The sequence below is a fragment of the Fukomys damarensis genome, unplaced genomic scaffold, assembly GCF_012274545.1.
Source record: "Fukomys damarensis isolate Sample0158 unplaced genomic scaffold, DMR_v1.0_HiC HiC_scaffold_12, whole genome shotgun sequence".
Taxonomy (NCBI): Eukaryota; Metazoa; Chordata; class Mammalia; order Rodentia; family Bathyergidae; genus Fukomys; species Fukomys damarensis.
The window spans coordinates 6,683,770-6,705,656 of NW_022900924.1; the positions used below are offsets into that span (position 1 = coordinate 6,683,770).

The 21,887-nt window shown below is 43.5% G+C and overlaps 1 protein-coding gene across 1 annotated transcript in view; it reads left to right on the plus strand.

Annotated features, from left to right (window-relative positions):
• The first annotated feature begins 18,317 nt into the window (after nucleotides 1–18,317).
• Upb1 (beta-ureidopropionase 1) overlaps nucleotides 18,318–21,887 on the plus strand; it is a 30,311-nt gene continuing 26,741 nt past the window's right edge. Inside the window, exon 1 of the mRNA XM_010603907.3 lies at nucleotides 18,318–18,511. Within this exon, the coding sequence (XP_010602209.1) occupies nucleotides 18,408–18,511 (104 nt within the window). The 5' untranslated portion in view covers nucleotides 18,318–18,407. The remainder of the gene's footprint in view (nucleotides 18,512–21,887) is intronic.

Sequence of the window (21,887 nt, forward strand, 5' to 3'; positions counted from 1 at the left end):
ATAATGAAAAAATTTTGCAAATGTTGGCCATGTTTGTACAATATTGTGAATGTAATCGATGCCATTTAATTATATGCAGAAAGGGGCTAAAATAGAAAATATATAATATCTTCAAAATGTAATATACCAAAAACTATTGAATTACTCACTTTCAATGGGTCAATTGCATGGTTTGTGAATGATATCTTAATAAGGATATAGTGTATCCCAACCTGGAGTTTCTGATCCCCTCTTCAGTAGCAACTGTTAGTTTCTTGCCTTCTAGAAATAGTCCATGCATGAACAAATATCTTTTAAAATTTATCGTACCCTTTCTTTTCATACAAACAGAATGAAGTGATGCATTGTTCCTCACTGTTCTTTTTTCCACTTAATAGTATATCTCTCAGGCTGTTGCGTATCAGTACTGTGCATGCAGATTGACTTTATTCTTTCCCACCTAGATGTGGAATCTGTAAGAACCTATACGTTTATTTAACAAGTTCCTCTTATCGATGAGTGTAGTGGTTGGGTCTAGCCTTATCTGTTGGCTTTGGAGACCCAGGAAATCACCAATAACAATAACAATAAAAGGAACGATTTGGTCCCAAGGAAACAGGGTCCCAGGAAAAATGAGCGATCCCGCAGTAACTAGAATCCAAGTCTCCTGACCCCCCGCCGTGTCATGCACTTCCAAGGGATCAAGGGACCAAAAGCACTAATGAGCTGTCCTCCTGGGGTTGCTCTGGGATAACTTTAAGCCGAAGAGTACTCTGAGAATGTGATTTCTAACATGTGCGAGAGGGCGGGAAGATGTGGGAGTACACGAAGTCCTTCTTCAAGGAGAAGCAGGGCACTTCACTCGGGCCTGCGGCTGAGCCTGCTGGGGTTGACTCCCAAGAACGTTCACTTCCAGGATGGTGCTCTCAGCCAAAGGCAACAAGCTTTCTGGCTGCTGCTGGCCCATCTGCTCTGATGAGACTCACCCGAAGCCTGGACTCCCATTGGTTTTAGTCCAAGGAATCTCCTGGAGGAAAGATAAGCAGCACTTAAGTCGCAGCTGTAGAAATAATAAGATCTGGAGGAGCCCTTGTATCTGTTTGACTGGATGAGATTTTCCAATAGGCCAAGTGTGGTGCCTCTCAAACTTCTTTGTGCCTTTTTCTCGCCCTGCCACACCCTCTCCACTTTCTGTCCACGATGGCATACTTATTGCTTGTCTGAACCTTCTGCCTTCCTAGAGCCTCTCATCAACAGGGTTCTCTCTCTCTCTTTTGTGTGTGTGTGTGTGTGTGTGTGTGTGTGTGTGCGCGCACGCGCGCGGGGAGTTGGTTACTACTGATTGAATCCAAAGTCCACATCGTGCTAAGCAAGTGCTCTACCACTGAGCCACATCCCCAGTCCACTGCCTGGGTTTTAACCTCCCATCGGTCCTCCCTTCCTCCCTTGACAGACTCATTCCCTCCACTTTTCCTTACCTCTGCTTTGGAAATAGATGCTTTAAAAAGATGTTTCCTGGCTTAAGAGGGTCTGTATGGAAGAAGATTCGGGAACTACACATCTGGGGCTTGAGCTCTGTTAATGAGAGCCCGGATTAACTGAGGGAAGTCAATGACAGGCTTCCGTTTCTTTATCTAAAATGGGTTGTATTCCCTTTGGCATTTCAAATACCACGGAGTAGATTTCTCTACAAAGAGCAGGCTCGGTCTAAAAACAAAACAAAACAAAAAAGCATACAAATAAGTTGTGGAACCAAGAGCAGAAATTTTCATAGTGGAGGTGCCAGGACCCCTCAAATTCTATGAAGAAGTGCGTTATACACATCCACAAGCAGAAGAATGAAACTAGATCTTACCATATCCAAAAAATCAACTAGAAATGGATGAAAGACTAAAACGCAAAACCTGAAACTGGGAAACAACTAAAAAAAACAAAACAAAACAGACATTGGGATAGGTGAGGATTTTTTGGAAAAGATTCCAAAAGCACAGGAAACAAAAGCAAGAACAGATAAATTGGATGGCATCAAACTAAAAAGCTTCTGCAAGATAAACTGAATGAAGAGACAACCTACAGTGCGAGGTAATATGTGTAAACTATACATCTGATAAGGGGTAAACATTCAGACTATGCAAGGACCTAAATAACTCAATAGCAACAAAACAAAAGCTAAATGATCCAATTTAAAAATGGATAACAGACATAAATAGGCCTCAAAGGATGACATAGAAATGGCCAGCGGGTATATTAAAAAAATGCTCAACATCACAAATCATCAGGGAAGTGTACATCAAAACCCCAGTGAGGGCCAGGGATTTAGCTCAGTAGTTCCGCCGCCTGCCTCATAAGCGCAAGGACCGAGTTTGATCCCCAGTACCAAAAAAAAAAAAACAAAAAACAACAACAAAAAAAACAAAACCCTGTGATATATCACCTCATTTCAGTTAGACTGGCTGTTATTGAAAAGACAAAAGATTGCAAACACTGGTAAGGATGTAGAGAAAATGGAACCTTACACATTACTGGTAGGATTGTGATTTAGTGCTGCCGTCATGATTCTGCAAGTACACTAATGGATATATATCTGAAGGAAATAAAATTAATACAAAGAGACATTATACTCCTGTGTTTGCTGCACCGATATCTATTCAAATAATAAAGAGGTGGAAACAACCTAAGCATCCATCGATAGACAGATAAAGAATACAGTATATATAGGCATATAGTATATAGAATATAGTGTATGTAATATATATAGTATATAGAATATAGTATATATAGGTATATGTAGTGGTGCCTGCCTATCATCCCAGCTACTGAGGGGGCTGAGGCAGGAGAATCACAAGTTTGAGCCCAGCCTGGGCAACTTTCAGAGAGACCTGGTCTCAAAATTTAAAAATTTAAAAAGGCCCGGTCATGTAGCTTAGTGGAAGGCCCTGGGTTTAATACCAAATCCCTGCCCCCCCCAAAAAAAGACAAAAACATTACACACACACACACACACACACACACACACACTCATACACACACGACACAATACTATTCAGACATACAAAGGATGAAATCTTATTTATGACATGAATGGAACTAGAAGTTACTATGTTAAGTGAAATAAGCCAGGCACAGAAAGACAACTTTCATATGATCTCACTCTTGTGAAATCTAAAAAAGTTGATCTCATAGTGGTTGAGAGTAAATAGTGGTTACCAGCTGCGGAGAAGCATGAGGAAGAAAGAATGGAGAAACATTAGTCCATGGGTATAAGTTATAGTTAGACGGAAAAAATAAATTCCGCCATTCTATTGCACAGTGGGGAAACTATTGATAATGGTAGTGTGCTACGTATTTCAGAAAAGTTGGAAAGAATTTTGAGTATTTTTACCACAAAGAAATAATAAAAATTTGAGAAGATATCCTTAACCTGATTTGAGCATTATATAACACGTGTGGGGGGGGTGTGAGTGAAAACATCATGGGGCCAGCTGTAGTGGTGCACACCTGTAATCCCACCACTTGGGAGGGTGAGGCAGGAGGATCAGTGTAAATGTGAGGTCACCTGCCACCCTGGGTTACATAACAAGACCCGGTTTTTAAAAAAAAATCACATAGCGGGGCACGGTGACGCACGTCCGTTATCCCAGCACTGGGGAGGCTGAGGCAGGAGGATTGCTGTGAGTTCAAGACTAGCCTGGGCTACATAGTGAGTTCCAGGTCAGTCTCAGCTACATAGTGAGACCCTGTTTCAAAAAAAAAATTGCATAGTATCTATACATATATATGTACATATATACCTGTATACATATATACATATTTATGTTAATTAAAGACCACAAATATACACACAATATTTATTTATTTATTTTTATTTTTTTGGTACTGGGGATCCAGGGATCATACTTGGAACCTTGTGCTTGCGAAGCAGGCAGCAGAATCGCTGAGCTAGATCCCTGGCCCTATACACAATTTTTAAAAGAAAAAAAAAAAGGTGTATTAGAATGACCAATGGTGAATGGCATCAAAAATCTAGCAAGAGAATTAGGTTTCAAAGTCTATTCTTGTACTGAGTAGACCTCAGTACAGGGGAAAAAATCCAGACCAGCTTTGATCCGCAGAAGAGGACAGTAAGAAGTCAGAGGGGCTCCGGATTAGATCACTGGCCCCTAAGTTTCGTGAACATCACAATGTGGGGCTGGATGCATGCGACCTTCACCAGGCTTTTAGAAAAAGGGAAACCATGAAATAATCAGAGTGATAAAGAAGGATCTTGAACTCAATTTTGGGAACGTGATCCAAGAAGACTTTGACAGGTATTAGAACGGGCACATGTGTGGATGTTTCTGCTTCTGTTTAAACGGTGGACAGTTATAGTAACAGATGAAACTTCTGCCGGTGTTGTGAAAACTTCACCTTACATGGCTATCATTAATTGCTCTGTCCAAGTGGTGTTTGTATCCCCCCACCCCAGTGCTGGGGATAACTCCCAGGGCCTCATGCATGGTCTTAAGCACTCTACCACTGTGCTACACCCCCGTCCAGGCTCTGGATTCTGATTTCTATTAGTGAGGATCAGCTCTACAGAACTGCAGGTCTTGTTTGGCCTATTCTGATGTGAGTAATAGCATCTGCCCTCTTCATCCACGGAGAAGGTGGGCAAACCAGGGGACTGACGCTTGAGACTCTGAATTCTGAAATAACCCGTGGCAGTTACTACATCATTGTTTCTGCCTGAAAAACAATTTGGACCTTGAAACTTTTCTTCTTGGATGCCTTACAACTGGGCTGACAAGGTCTCACAGGCCTGAGCCTGGCAGCGTCTCTAGAATAGCAAAAGCAGTTGCAGATCCTTAGTGTTATGGTTGGAAGAAAGTCGACCACACCCTGTTAGATTCCCCTCCCCTACCAGGACATCAACACAGTATTTCAGACCTCCAGAGTCAGCAGTGCGCCCTAGCAGAGTAAACGCTGAAGGAGGCTTGTACTATTTTTATGGCATTTTCAGTGACTTTCCACTGAGCTGTGGGAAAATTTGACAGTTGACTGTGGCTGAATCATAACCCAGAGGTCCTGACCACTCAGATCTTTTAAGATTCCTTTCATTCCTTTCCCGAAAGGGGAACCTGGCAAACTCCAATTGGTTAATCCCATTTACCTTCTGTTCCTTGCCACTACATATAGGTGCAGAGTTGTGAGCTCTCGGTGGTGGCAAAACGTATCAGAATAACGAACAGATCTAGAAGCTGTAATTATAATAGCTTATGTTTACCTAATATGTATGGTTTCAGGCACTTTTTATAGATTTTTTTTATTGATTCTTCACAATAACACGGGAAAGTATTTACACACTACTGGCACAGGTAAAATAGCTCCTGCTTTTAAAATGCTTAAGATCTAATCAATGTCTACTTCATAAATAATTATCTATAAATCAATGTGTCAGGTATCGTAACAAAGATATACAGAAGATGGGACTGTTACAGTGGGAAAAATTAATCTGAAAAGGCAGTGCTGGAAGACAGACACACAGAAACAGGAGGAATAAGGCCGCGGATTTGGCTCCGTGGTTCCGCCGCCTGCCTCACAAGCGCAAGGACCCTAGTTCGATCCCTGGTACCAAAAAAAAAAGAAATAGGAGGAATGAGCTTTCTGGCTAAGACGGCCTCCCAGCTGACACGACGATGCGGGCAAGATCCTCGAGGGAGGAGAGGATGGCGGAGCGGTGAGACTGGAGAGGGGCCAGGATGCGAGACATTTCACACGCAGTGGTGACAGCAACCCGTTCGCTGTAAGAGCAAAGAACCAGGCTTCAGTTTTTAAGTTTGGGAAACTCAAAGAAGGGTATTGGGAGGAAAATAAATTCATTTTAAGGTTTTCTGAGTTGAAAATCAACTGTTCTATTTCAGGAGAGTATAATAGCCCTTAATATAATAAGATTCAGAAATGAGACTTCTAAAATTGTTAGCAACCAGGCTTGAGTTGTACAGTAATAAAGAATTTCAAAATACTAATTAGGCCCTATCCTGCTTGGATGGTCTGCATGTGTTTTCTCTTTTACTTTCTCCTCTCAGCCAGTCTCTCTGATCCATTGTTTGGGATCTCATTTTTTCCACGGAAGGGAGATCTGATGATTAAAGTAACAAAGCTGAATTCTAAATGTACAAGAATCCATCAATCAAAAAGTAATTTCCACAACGCCTTTCTTTCTTTTTTTTTCCTTTTGGGTTACTGAGGAATGAACCCAGGGCCTGGCTCGTGCTAGGCAAGCTCCACTGCTGAGCTACAACCACCCCGCCCTGAAATTCTTCCTTGCTTAACACTGCTCTCAAACTTTTTCAGAGTTGCTCTTAGAGTGGATCTGCAATCCAACCCGGATATCCAATTACAGGTGCTCTCTGATTAAAGATGGGGCCATGCCTAGATTGTAAATCGAAAGTATCTTTAAGTCCTTAAGTGAAAACATCGCAACAACAGTAAAACCTCACAGCTGTGCTTTATTTGTAAATATCTCCAACCTGATGATCCACTAACAGCTGAGTTTAACTCTCTCTTTCTTCCTTTCTTTCTCTCTCTTTCTTTCCTTCTTTCTTTCATTTCTCTTTCCTCCTCTTCCTCTCTGTGTCTCTGTCTGTCTCTCTTCCTTTGTAAAATCTATCAGAGAGAGAGGAGGGATGATATTTCTTGAGTATCAACAGTAAGATTATTGGCAGAGGCTGCATTTTAGGCAGGTTCGAAATGGGCTTTCCAAACCTTCTTAGAAGAGGTAACATCACTGTAGGGAAGGTGGATGAAAATTAACTATTTGAGCTCCTACTGAGAGCTGAGCATTACACTGCTAATTATTTCAGATCTGCTTTTCATTTCATTCTTGAAGTAAGTATTATCATCTTATGGTAATGAAAGATAAAGGAGCTGGTCCTGCTTGTACTTCTAGCCACTGGGGAGGCTAAGGCAGGAGGATCGCTGGAGTCCAGGAGTTTAGGGCACCCCTGGGCAGCATAGTGAGATACCATTAAAAAAAAGAGTGAGGTCCAAAAGAGTTAAGTAACTTACTCAGGGCTGTAAAACCTATGCATACAAAAGTGGAAACTTAAAAACTTGGGGGTTTTTCTATGGTGCCATACTGCTTCTGATAAAATGATATGCATTACTTCCCAATGGAGGGGAGAGTTATTAAATAGTCTTACTAATGTGTAACCCTATATTTTATGCCTGTAAATTCAATGCTTTCTTAGTTTCACTTGTTTCCCTACTGTGTTCTGTACCGATTAGCTCAGGAAAAATATTGAGGGAAATATGAGCAACTCAGCCATGAAAGTTTGTCAGATTTTCTGCTAAGCCTGTGTCATAGAAACAGACCATCAGAAATAGAAATGTCTTTAAATCGGGCGTGATGGTGCACGCCTGTAATCCCAGCACTCGGGAGGCTGAGGCAGGAAGACTGCTGTGAGTTCAAGACCAGCCTGGGCTACACAGTGAGTTCCAGGTCAGTCTCAACTACATAGTGAGACCCTGTCTCAAAACACCAAAAAAAAAAAAGAAAGAAAGAAAGAAACAAGAAAAAGGAAATGTCTTTGGATAGTCAAGCTTGATCTCTCTGATTAAAATAGCATTGTATGGGTTGTGTCTGTTATAATACAGGCCAAGAAGCAAACGGCATTTCCTTCCCCTTATACAACATTTTTGAATGAAAGCTATGGTGTATTTGCCATCAGGGGCTTCGTCCATGCACCGTTAGCTGAAACTTTAAATTTTACTTGTTCCTTCTTTGAATCCTATCCGTTCACCACTGGAATACTATGCACCTTTATATATAGCAGATTCTTATCCTATTGTAAGCCGAGTTGGAAGCCAGCAGGCTTGAATTATTTAAAAGAAAAACATTTCCACTTGTCTTGCCAAGTACATTGATCAATGCTCTCTTAAGTGGTGTAATCACCTCCTCTCATTTTGTAAGCTCCCCACTCTCTGTAGGTGACTAAGCAGTCTGCAATCTTCCTTCCTTTAATTGGATAACTTTTAGACTCGTAATTTATCCTTCCGGTTTTTACAACTTTATGCAGTCATTTTCTCCTGTGAACATGAGAAAGGTTTCACAGCTAGAGTTTTTCTTCAGCACACACCTCACTAGCACTCTCTAGTTCTGTCTCGTACACATCGTCCCTAGCACAACTGTCTCTCCTCTTGAGTTCCAGACACACTGGCCACTCTGCAATGGTTGTCCTTTCTGTTGTTGTCGTTTTCCTGCTTCTTAGATTGACCTGTCTTTCTGGCTCAGAGGTTTGTCCTCCCCTCTTCTGGATCTGTGTGGCATTTTTGGTAATGTTATTGCCTAACACTGTGAACACAGCTACTGTGCTGTGTCTATACAGTTTGTCAACTATAGGCCTTGTGCAATGCCTAGCACCGTGCCTGGCACATAGAACATGCTCAAGAAACAGAAGCCTTCATTATCCTTATGATCATGAGAGCAGACACCATATATGACGTATTCCTATTTGACCTCAGTGTCTGGCACAAGGTCTGGGTCATTCCATATGTATTTATAAAATCAACCAGTGAACAGAACGAGTGTTGAGTGGCACTTGTGAGACAAACCGTGTAGCTTGCTATGAACCTGATGAAACTAATTCCATGGAGTGTGGATAGGAAAAGTACATGATTTAAAGAAATGGAGTTGTGCTGCCCAAATCATGACCCTCAGAAGCCCAGCAGAGGGCCTTGGATTTGGCCCAGTGGTGGTGCAAGGTCCAGAGTTTGAGTCCCTGAACCACACACACACACACACACACACACACCCTTGATGCTGAAGGGATGCCTGATTCTTACAGGGCACTGAAACTTACAACTTCAGCACTCACAGAAACCCAGAGGTGTGGAGCTAGGCTCCTGGGATTTAGCAACGGCAGTTAGGAAGCTCAAGTCTACGTTAGAAAGTCCAGCAAGAATTAGCAGGGCTTAATACCTAGCGTGAGACTCAAAATCCAGACTCTAGGCTTGGACAATGCTAAATTAAAAGAGGGCTGTGTAGCCAGGTGTGGTAGAGCACACCTGTAATCCTAGCACTCTGGCTGAGGTAGGAGGATGGCAAGTTTGAGCCCAACCTGGGCAACTTAGTGACTTAGCAAGACCACGTCTCAAAATTTAAAAAAAAAATTAAAAATAGGACTGGGGATGTAGCTCAATGAGAGGGTTCAATCTCAGGAGTAGATGCACTGTGCACAGATATCAGAGAGAGACCGGGGTCTCAGGAAACAAAACTGAGATTGAATCACTGGCCGGAGTGCAGGGATAGATATCGGAGCAAGACTGAGATCTGAGGAACACAAATTCTGGAGCTAAGGCCAGGACTGGTCTAATGCTTAAGATGGGCTCAACTTGCCAGCAGTGAGGTTGTTTAGAACCTGACAAGTTATTACAAAACTGTAAGCCTTCTACCTGCTGGTTAGTACAAAGTACAGCTGCTCAGAGTGCAGTGTGAGGCTTTCGGGTTGCCAGTCATCTATAAATGAATCTGTTTGGCCTGACCGAACAGCTCTCTCACTCTTTCTACACATTTGTTTCGCACCAAGACTGTGTGTTGCTTGGCCTCCTAATCCCCACACAGAGTCTTATCCCCCATCTTAACCCCAGGTACGACCATTTCCAAGTTGAAACTGTTCCTTGTGAACATGGGATGGTTGTTTCATCCCCTATTTCTGGGACTAGAACGCCCTTCCCTAAGTAGTTCCAGAATCTTGGTTCACATGCTCTTGTGACAGAGTGGTCCTTGAGCTCGCTTCAAACCCAAACAAAGCACACTTTAAAAAAAAGTAATAATAATTAGTCATAATCCAATCTGCCCATGGCCTAGTTCTGCAGTAATATGACATCTCCTGACTTTCACTCCTTCAGTTTGTCTCTTATGGTGCTATCGCCTGCTCAGGTTTTTGTTGTTGTTGCTGTTGTTGTTGTTTTGGCTCACGTTACAGCAGTCCACGCATATCGTGGCTTCTGTAGTTCACCTCCCCTCTCACAGTTGACTTTCTTCTACAATACTCCCACCAAGTGGTCATCTAGACCGCGTCTGAACACCCTAAATGGTTGAAAACTCATAGCTTGCAGACTGCCTGGCTCATCTTTTGACATCATCTGTTGGAAGTAACTGTATCGGCTGAAATATGCTTTTTGTAGTTTCTTTTTCTTTTCCTTTTTTGAGGCAAGGTCTTACTACGTCATCTGCGCTGGCCTTAAAGTCTTTATGCATCCCAGGATGGCCTCGAACTTGTGATCCTCCTGCCTTAGTCTCCAAAGTACTAGAACTACTGACGTGTGCCCCATGCCTGGCTACCTCCTTTACTTTCCTTCCATCGACTGCGGATCCCCTCCTTAAAAATAAATAGGACAAGTGCCAGGGATTTAGCTCAGTGGTTCCAGCGCCTGCCTCGCAAGCACAAGGACCCGAGTTTGATCCCTGGTACAAATTAATTAATTAATTAATTTAAAAAATAATAAATAGGACAAATAAAAACCTCTTATATGTAACCCCCTCCAGAAATCTAAGTAGCAATATTCAAGTTCATGTGCTTTGTTTTGCTAGATGAATGGTCTCAGAAACTTCAACTCTTATTGATGTTGCTAGATGGTCTCTCTAACATCTTCTCTCTCTTTTTTTTTTTCCCTCTCCCTTTTCATAGAATACAGACCTCTTCTGGACATTATACATTTCATAATTTGAGACTTTATCAGCTCTTATGGTAGCCACAAAGCACTGCAGACTCACATTGAGCTTACAGGGAGGAGAACATCCCTGAATGCTACCTATATAGTTACAGATCCCACTACATACTTACCCAATTGTTTTAAGGAGAGCAGGTAGTGGAGAGAAAGCCTCATTTACTACATTGGTACTATGATGGCATAAACTTTGATGAAATTAGTCAGCTTCGATGTTCTCAGATTATAGCCTCCCTCAAAATTATCCACCTTTCAAAAATATTCTATTTATCACCAGAAGAACTGGTAGGAACACTATATTGATCCAAACCGAAGCCATTATTACCACTGGAAAAGTAACTCACAGAGAAGTATCTAGTACACTAAAGGTGGTATAATTTTAGTTTTCCATAGGAGAATTATATTCAAACACTGTTCCCTCGACTGAAAATAACATAGAGCTCAGAATGGGAGCACACACCCATCATCCCAGCTACTCAGGGACTGAGACAGGAGTTCAAAGCCAGCATGAGCAATTTAGGGAGACCCTATCTTTAAATTTTTTTGAAATGTTGGGCCGGGGATTTAATGCAGTGGTTCCACACCTGCCTTGCAAGCACAAGGACCCGAGTTTGATCCCTGGTATCAAAAAAAAAAAAAAAAAGCGAGCAAAACAAAATAAACATGAAACAAAAAGGGGATAGGTATTACTTTTCAATAAAGAAATTGAGAGCTGAAACAGGTGTAACTTGTCTATTATTATAGGTCTAAAAGGGATGGAATGGCTAAAGCCACTCCACTGCAAGTCATACCCAGCCCTCGGCCTTGAAACATTAATATTGAAGTTTCTCCGAGAGGTGTTAGGCCGTATGTGGTATATGTGCTGTTGTGGTCAGTTTTTGTGCTACTGGGGGTTGAACCCAGGGCCTTCACATTGAGCTGCATTCCCTGCAGCTCTTTTTAATTTTTTTTTTTTCTTTTTAAGACAGGGCCTCACTAAATCTCTAAGCTCCCCAAGCTGGGCTTGAACTTGTGACCCTTCTGCCTCAATTTCTCGGAGTACTAGGATGAAAGGAGTGCACCATCGCATCTGGCTAATTATCCAGACTTAAAACAGCCTTGCAACCCACCCAATAATACAATTATAGAATTTATAAGAGTTAGCCCAATATCTTTAATTGGAGACTAGGCAATAATATCAGAGAATTTCCCTAAAGCTATAGTTATTTCATAGTAAATCCAGTCCAGTGTTCTCCCTTTTAGAATACTATTTCTCAAAATACAAGCAGGTAGCTATCTGCTACATAAAGCAAGAGCATTTAGGAAAATTAGGTCTGCTGCACATTCTTCATAACTCAGAAATGTTACAGTTAAGGATCTCACAAAATTAATCTAAGAGAGGGTTAGGAAGCTAATCAGAGAGAGATGAACCATGAGATATTAAAGCAGCAACTTCCCAGGAAACAGTTGTGCTACATGAAGCAGTTTGAGAGGGTGGGCCCCATACCCATATGTATTTTTTGATGTTTTGTTTTTCTGAGACAGGGTCTCACTATGTAATTGAGTCTGACCTGGAACTCACTGTGTAGCCCAGGCTGGTCTTGAACTCACAGGGATCCGCCTGCCTCAGCCTCCCCAGTGCTGGGATTACAGGCGTGGGCCACCACATCCAGCCCAATATGTATTTTTGTTGAAGCCTCTAAGGGATTTAGACTAGATATCCAAGTAAAAAGTCCTAGATATCCAAGGTAAAAAGAGTCTTGAAGAACCAGGCATGGTGGAACACACCTGTAATCTCAGCACTTGGGAGGCTGAAGCAAGAGGATCCCTGTGAGTTCCAGGTTGGCCTAGACTGCATATTGAGACCCTGTCTCAAAAAGAAGAGTCTTGCAAAAAGAAAAGGATTATGAATCTGCTTCAGCTAAGGGTAGTCTTTTTTAAAAAGCAGGCTAAACCTGGGTGTAGTGGTTCATGCCTGTAATCCCCGTACTCTGGGAGGCTGAGGCTGGAAGATCGCAAATTTAAACCCAGTCAGGGCAATTTAGTGATTTCATGAGACCATCTCAAAATAAAAATACAAACAGAAGCTAAAAATGTTAGAAACAATCATATTGGCTGAAATATGCTTCCTTTAGTTTCTTTTTCTTTTTTGAGGCAGGTTCTTACATCACATGTAGTCTAAACTGACCTTGCACTAACTATGGCCTTAAATTTGTAATTCTCCTGCCTCAGCCCTGGCTCAATGTGTGAAGACCCTGGCTCAATCCCTAGTAACACACACCCTAAAACAAAAATAAATATAAAATAAAAGCCAGCTAAATAAACTACTGGTTAATATATGTAAAAAGGATCTGGTAAGTGACTATATAATTATTGCAGGTAGATATATTAATTAGATTTTTGGTACCGGGGATTGAACTTGGGACCTTGTGCTTAAGGCAGGTGATGGAACCACTGAGCTAAATCCCTGGCTCCTTGGTAAATTAATTAGATATCTTGTAGGCAGTTAGACAGGGCCAGCCCACAAGAAGCCAACATGGTGGACAATCAAGACACATTCACTGTAGTCCAGCTTTGGAAAAGGAGAGAAACTCTCACAACCATGTAGGATAAATAGCGGCAACTGATATTCTACATAGATATCAGTCACCTGCGTGGGGGACCAAGCTCTTCCAGGAAAGATCCCTGACCCACCCCTTATCATGGAAAATCCTTGCTCATTCCTTGTACGTTTGCTGCATGACTTGTTTCCCCATTGGATCCCCATTTAATCGATTCACCTAAGGAACTATATTTATCACAGTCTTATTGGTTGTTCATAGTTTTGTCCACCATGTGATTTCTCATTGGGGCAGTATTACCTAAGTGACTGTGCTTGTAGTCTTACTAGTTGACTATGGTTTTGTCCCACCTTGAATCCGCCTCACCTCATGGCTTTGTCCCATAAAACACCTTTGAGAAGATGGATGAAGAAGCAACCCCCTTCCTGGTCCCCGTTCTGTCTCTCTTAGATAGAAGCTTTCTTTCTCTCAATACATTTTCCTACTCTTAACCTCTGTTGTTCCTAGAATTCATTCCTCGATTTTAGAGAACAGAAACTTGTGTTTTGGATATCTAGTAGGGTTGGGAGTTACATCTTTCCCCCCTATATCATAATCATTTACATATATGAGTATGGTGTTCAATTTGATTCAACAGTCATTGAGCACCAGTTATATGCAAAGCACTGTAGATTCAAAGACATCGAAAGACATGCTATAGGGCCAGGGATTTAACTCAGCAGGGTCCCGGGTTCGATCCCCAGTACCAAAAAAAAAAAAAAAAAAAAAAAAAAATGCTATAACTCTTACTCTAACAGGTTCAATATTAACTGCACAGAGCGCTATGGTAAGGAGGGAACCTGAGGGAGCCTAAAGGAGCCAGGAAGGCTTTATGGAAAGAAGATCCTTTCAATTGGATGTTAAAATTTGGGTAGGGATTATCTAGGTGAAGAAGGTACTGAGCGGAAACAGAGGTTTGGAGGGTTCGAGCCTCCAACAGTTTGACAATGCTGGAGCCCAAAAAAGGGGACAGGGAAAAGGCAAATCATAAGATAAACCAAATTAAAGAGCCTTATGTCATAACAAAGGCCTACACTACTGTATCTCCTTGGGAACCAAGGTCAAAGGGTAATTAGAGTTGGGAGACAGGAAGCCTGATGGAGTTGGTTGAAATATTCTAGATGTTTAGAGCCTGTACACAGATGTCTGGGGCATTTCTACATAGATTTGGGGGGAAATCATTTCATAATTAAAGTATGACTAAGCTGTCTGCAGCCCAGTGTTGCCTTGCTCTTGAGCCGGATATGGTGGGCGGAAACACAACTCCGTTTTGCCTCAGGTCACAGCTGAGGCCTCAATGGTCCATGATGCTGTGGTGCTAAATGGCAAGATTATGTCAGCTGAAGACAGCCTGGCTCTCTGAGAACCCAGTAGTAATACACAAAGAGAAAGACTTCACCTGGGGAGGGACGCGTTCCTTAGCAGCTTAATTCCTCCCAGCTACATTTGTGGGAATGCTCTCCTTTCTGCCCTCATCAGCATGAAATTTGCATCAACATAGGATCAGGATCCTGGCCCCACTCCCTGAGTCACTGATGCTCCTTCCAATTATGTACCCAATAAATAGTGGCAAGCTTGGAGTCCTCATCTTTGCCCACTCTGAGGCCCTGACCACCCAGCTCCCCCACACACTTTGAAGTTATGTAAATCTCTATTGTCTTTTTTTTCCCCATTGGCTCTCACAGCCAGAGGATTGACTGGCCTCCTAGACACAGAGATTAGCAATTAGAAAGAGGGTTGGGGATTTAGCTCAGTGGTGCCACACCTGCCTCAAAAGTGCAAGGTCCTGAGTTTGATCCCAGGTACAAAAACAGAAGTGTATGAGATACATCATCAGACAGGACATATTCCAGAAAATAATACTAAACAATGTTATCAGAAGGGAGGGGAGGGATCTCCTGACCTCAATATTTTTCCCAATGCCTTTCCTCGTGCCTGACTTTTCACCATCAGAGGCTGTTCCTGTAGGAAGCCCCCTACTAAATAAAATGGAGTTGTTAGGACATTTTAGTGTAAACCAGCTAACAGTGAGAGGAATTAGGAAAGTTTACTGGTGTAGTTGGTAACCATGCATTGTATAAGTCAAGATACATAAAAGAAAGTATTTCAAGTGTTTTTTAACAAGAAACAATAATCTGAGGCGATAGACATGCTTGATTTGATCATTTCATTATGTATGCACTAACTAGTCACATTTTCACTCACAAATACATACAATTATTCTTTGTCAATTCAAGACAAAATCTTAAAAGTAATTTCAAAGGAAAGTTTACTGGAAGCAAAGGCTGTCTTGGAATGAGATGGGCCAGGCATCCAACGCAAAAGCAGTTTGCACGGCTTAAAGGGAGACAAATTTGTGCGTCGTGGTCTTAGTTGGGCAGACCATGCTCTGCTGCAAAGTTCCCTCCCCGTAAGTTTGGGAGCTCTGCTCCAAAACTCCTTCACGTGAGACATTTAAATCTGAACAGGCCGATAGCATTAACACTAACTATAAAATAAGCCCTAGCTAAGAGAGAGAACAGTGACTTCTGAGCTAAGGAACACCATGTAGGTATGAGTTTACCCATAAACTGTGCCTTAGAAAGTTACTCAAAAATTAAGTCACCTTGGGTCAGGGATGTAGCTCAGTGGTGCTGCTCTGGTCTCCCAAATGCAAGGTCCTGAGTTCAATCCCTGGTGCCCCCCCCCAAATTTTTTTAATTACCTCAGATCTCTTTCCCTATGACTACATGTGTAATATTGGCTTCCTACAATTTCATTTCCAGTAAACGTCCAGTTTAACTTGGAAATCTGACAAATACCTAGGCCCCCTACCATTTATCTCAATATTGGGAGGATAAAATGGGGTCAGAAGATGCAAAAGCCTTGTGTGCTATAAAGTATTAAACGGAGACATAAGCAGCCTCCAGCTCACAGAGAAGATAGGTGGGACTTCAAGAAATGCTCACCAATCATCACCATAAAATTGTAGTCCTTCAGTGTCAATGAGCAAAACTCCCAGTACCTTAAATATCTTCCCTGAGGATTAGATTTAACGCATATTGTGAATTTAAAAGTAACACTTAAAAGCAGACATTAACATATTTTTTAACAAATGAACTTTTTCCATAGAACCAGGCTCTATACCGAAACTCTCTGGTAATAAATAAGCATATAGAGAAATTTATACACAACTAGATTATTAGAATCACATTTTATAAGAAGTAGACAAAACTCTGGGGTCTAGATCATCTCTACACTGTCTTCCCTCTTCCCGCCCCTCCTTTCTTACAAGAAGAAAACTGAGGTTGCTGTAGAACCCAGACTGAACGGCAGGTTTTCTGACGACTGCTCTAAGGCTTTTTTATTTTTAAATTTTTTTTCATGGCTGAGTCTCACTATGTAGTCCAGGCTGAACTTAAACCCACTATGTAACCTAGGCTGGCACTGAACTTGTGATCCTCCTGCTTCAGCCTCCATACTGAAGTCGTCTGTACTATCCTTCCAGCCCACGTTTTTACTTATTTACCAAATTATAGGTGACACATTTAGAAACCACACAACGTTGTCACAGAGTTACTCTTCAGAACAAGAAGAAAAATCTCTGGCATATGCTTCCAAGCAGGTATGACTCTTGTGGAATTTCACGAGATATTTCAGGAGGTAACTAGGGTAGAATCTAAAGTCTCTCTTAATGATTATCATAGGAGGATCTAGTGAGATGTTGTATTGTTCTGACTAAAAAATAAACTAAGCACATATAAAGATTTAACAGTTTTTTCCTTCTCAAGTTAATGTTTTTTATTTGTGAAACTGTGTCATAATGACCTCATATGGATAAACCATCACTGAATAAGGAAAGAAGACTGCAGCAATCTAGCTAGCAATATTTTCTATGCCTGTTCAAAGTCCAGCTTCCATATCACCACATTCATGAATTTGTCCTTGATCCCGTAACAATTATTTCTCCAATAATCATTTAAGGGCCGGGGATGTAGCTCAGTGTCTCCTTGCCCGCCTCACAAGCACAATGTCCTGAGTTTGAGCCCTAGTACCAAAATAATAATAATGAGTGCAAAAGTCCTGCAGGTACAAAAGTAGATCAGACCCACTTCCAGATTGTGCAACAGTGTTGGGTAAAGGTGCTAGAAGAGGTGTCAGTAAAGGGCTGAAGGAGCCTGACTTTTCCTGAGGCAGGAGGAAATGTTTCAACTGCATCTTGAAGAAGGAGCAGGAGCTCACAGGGAGGGAGAAGTGGAATGAGAGCTCCAAAGGAAGCGAAGACATTTGTTTTAGACCACTACGCAGTGGAGGTGGGAGGGAGAAAGATTTGAGCAAAGCCTGAGAGATAAATTCAACCGGACGTGACGTCAAAATGAAGGCGTTTCCGGATGACTCCCAAAGTCACGTGAGTGAACGGTCCTCATTAATGAAACGAGGACTGCAGATCAGAAAATCAAATCAGACCAGAGAAACGAGTTCAGCCTGAGGCATATTGATTTAGTAGGGGAGCCTTTTCCATGAGGTCTTCAGTGATTTCTCTTTCTAGGCTGGAAATTACTCCTTCTCCTGGGTTTCACAGCGCGGTATACCTTTTCACTCCACGTCAATAAATCCGCGGTATTTACAAGATATCCTTGGAAGGTTGTTTCCTAGGACACCAAACTCATAGACGCTCAAGCCCGGAATAGTGCAGGACGTATACAAAGGGGGAGGAGAGCCAGAGGACCGCCTCTAGCACCTGTGAGATGCTTTCCCCTGAGGGAGGACGGAAGGAACAACCGCCCTGCTGGCAGCTGCGTGGGGGTGGGGCCGTGGGCCCGAGGTACTGCGTATAAGAAGGGTGTTTTGCCTCAAGTCAAAGGAAGTGCAAAGCGCAAGGAGGGGCCCCGCAGACGGATCTCTGGAGCTCTGATTGGCTGTGTGCCCGAAGGAGGGCGTGTCCTAGCGCGTGTCTAAAGAGGTGCGAAGGGCAAGGGGAGGGCCCTGGGGCCCTAATTGGCTGCTCTAGGAGGGGGCGTGTCCACACGTGGCCCTCTCCGGCCCGGCCTAGGATAAAGGGGAGGGAAGGCGAGCTGTCCTGGCAGCCGCCTTCGCCAGGGTGCAAAGAGCAGTCAGCTGGGGTCAGGCACTGAACCCTGACGCTTGTCAATTCCGGCCATGGCGGGAGCCGAATGGGAGTCTCTGGAGCAGTGTTTAGAGAAGTACCTGCCGCTCGCAGACTTCGGAGAAGTGAAGCGCATTCTCTATGGCAAGGAGACCAGGTCCTGGACCTTAGACGTTGAGTTGCTGGTTTATGAGGGCCGCTAGGTGTGGGCCTCACGGCCCAGGGGGAGGACTTCAGGGTCTGAAGGGCTCTGAGGGCTGGTGATTTGAGTCCTGCATGGGCAATGAGGGACGTGGGAAGTCTAGAAGTGACGGCCCCTCCCGACGGGGTGTTTAAAAGTCATTCTCGCCTACACTGCCCAGAACTGGAAGGGAAAGGACGAGGTTTTACTCTCCAGAGCTATCTCTTGGCCACCCCAACCCTCCTCCCCACTTTGAGGGACCAGCTTCCTCCCAGAGCTGGGCCTGCACTGTGGGTGTCCGGCCAGGTTAATGGCTCCAACCAGAGATCCCTCGCAGGTGCACTTAACTGTCAGCCCCAGCCCCTCCGCCCTTGCGGTGACTGTGAGACTCGGCGGTATCTGAATCTAATTAGCAAAGGAAACCTACCCACCAACAAGCTAGGGGAATTGGAGCAAATGTTTTCCCACCTCCTGGAAGTCACAGACCCTTCACCAGGACTTTCTGGGGGGCGCTACAAGGCTGGAAAAGACACTTCACCCTGTGCTGTCATTTTTTTCTCAGTCCATTCTTAAACTGCAGCAACCGGAAGGACCTCTTTAAAATGTAAATGATACCCCGTTGCTCTTTTGCTTAAAACTGTAGGAGGGATTTCCTGCGCACTGAGAATGAAAGGCAACTCTGACCTCAAGCAGCTCCTGGCTAAAATTCCTGCCTCCTCAATCCAGTTTAACTGCCTGTTCCGTGACTTGTGCCAGTGACCTTGCACAGGAATTTGATCAGCTCACTTGTAACTGAAACATGTTAATTGAATCAGTGGTTCCTAGACACTGTGGACTTTTGCAGGGAGGTCTGATCCAAGTTTTTTTTTGGTGGTGGTGGTGGTACCGAGGATAGTACCTAGCAGTGCTCTATCACTGAGTTACAACCCCAACCCCCTCCCCATTTTTATTTTGAGGCACCGCCTCCCTAAATTGCCCTGACAGGACTTGAACTTTTGAGCCTCAGTGCTGGCATAACAGGTGTTCGTCACTGTAACCTGACTTCCAAGGATATTTTCACAGGTAGTGGATGGTAAAAGGTAGGATAGCTGCCTTGGGGATTTGTCAGAAAGGTTTTTCATACCCAAAGAGAAGCTAAATAGTCTTCAAGGCCCTCCCAATAAGCCCATGTTGTACTCTACTTTCTGCTGTACCTGTGAAAACTGCTCACTTGGAACATATCATAGAGTTGAACTTCCCAAAGAAGATGTCTTCAGCAAGGGGTATCTCAGGCTACGGTTTCTTGGGGTTTTTTTGTTTTGTTTTTTCGTTTTTTTGACACAGGATTTCACTATGTAGTTGAGTCTGACCTGGAACTCACTATGTAGCCCAGGCTGGTCTCGAACTCCCAGCGATCCTCCTGCCTCAGCCTCCCGAGTGCTGGGATTACAGGCGTGCGCCACCATGCCCAGCTCAGGCTACAGTTTCTAGGGTTGCAATTAGTTTGTTTTAGGGTTGAAGAGAGCATGTTCTGAAAAAGACAGTGCAAGATGTCAGGTGTCAGGAAGAGGCAAAGCTGAAAGGTATTAGGAGAAGAGAAAGAAGTTTCCCAGAAAAGAGACCGTTTGGGGCACATTCTGGAGTAGGGCTAAGGTCAGGCCAGGGACTACTATGCAAGAGGGATTTTTATTAGCATTTGGAAAACTCCAGAATGGGGAGGGATTATAGTGGGTGGTAAAACACCAGCCAACAGCTGTTGACCAGTGATTGCTAGTCCCCTGGGGCTTGGCTCCCGGTAATAGGAATGGTTTCCCCTTTTCTACCCTCTTGTTTCTCTTCCACTCAGCATCCAGGCTTCCAGGCTTCATCTCTAAGGTGTAAATCTCTATCCTTGCTCAGAATATCCAACTGAAGAGAGAAAATCAATTCTTTTCATTATGTAACTGGCTTCCCACTCACACTCCTGTTTGTTTCTCTGAGCCCAATCTGGATATGGCTTTGAAGTTACATCCTCAGCCCCTCCTCTGGGCTCCCTCCGTGCTGCACAGACAAGACTCTTCTCTGGATCGCTTCCTCTGCCCAACACAAAAATCCTTAGTGAATGTTTGCTCAATGAATGAGCCAATGGGCCTGGGCTCATGCCAGGGGGATGAAATCCCCAGAGAACATTATCTGTCAGTTCCAAGATGGCCAGAACCAAGGAGCATTCATTCAGTCAACGGACATTTGTTGGTCCCTTGTTTTAGTCTTGGGCACCAGGGATACTAGGATAAGTAAACCATGATTCCTGCCCCTAGGACTTTTCTTTTCTCAGTGTTGGAATCAAACTGCTTCCTGCAAGCTCTGTACCACTGAGCTGCGCCTCCGGCCCCCGCTTTCCATCTTTTGATGGTTGTCTTACATTGCGAGAAGGATTCAGGAGAGAGCCAAAGAGAGTGTGCAGGTTTAGAGTTTAGGGAGGACAAAAAGGCTTCCCAGGCACGCTGTGTTTGTGCTGCACCCTAAAGGAGACAGAGAAGTGTGCCCCCAACATCAGGGACCACGTATGAGAGAGTGGACTGAATGTTGTCACAACGGATGCCCAGGGGAGGTACTTGGCTTGTGACAACCAATCTTCACTTTGTCTTCCCATGTCCTTCTGTTGTCCCTGTGTCTCTCCTCTGGGTATCTCCTATAAGAATACTTGTCACAGCCGGCCCTGGTGGCGCACGCCTATAGTCCCAGCACTCGGGAGGCTGAGGCAGGAAGATCGATGTGAGTTCGAGACCAGCCTGGGCTACATAGTGAGTTCCAGGTCAGTCTCAACTACACAGTGAGACCCTGTCTCAAACAAACAAAAATACTTGTCACCAACATTATCTTGAAGTCCATACCTTAATTAATCTGTGGAGATCCTTTTTCCAAATAAGGTCACATTTATAGCTGTATTAGAATGAGGACGCAGTTTAGCCCCCTACAGACACCCTTGGATGTCTCTAGGTGGAGATTCCTGTGGCTGTTGGCAGTGTGGGGATGGGCCTGCTGGGGGAGCTGTTCTGGAGTTGGACATCCCCCAGTGGAGGAGAAATAGTTGTGAGACAGGCCCAGATGGAATTCTGGAGAACCTGGATGTTAAAAGGGTCAGAGAAAGCAGTTGCCTTAAAGGAGGTGTAGGTAGCTTGTAGCTACATGTAAGTAGTGGGACAGGAAAAGGTGTCAGGTGCTACTGAGATAATCCGGTGAGGCACTGGCAGATTCAGTATCTAGCAAAGGTCCATTTTCTAGTTCACAGCCGGTGACTCCTCACACGTGGTACAAGAGCAAGCAACCTCCTTCAGGCCTCTCTTATTTTATTTGTGTGTATATATTATATGTTTATTTTTGTGGTACCAGG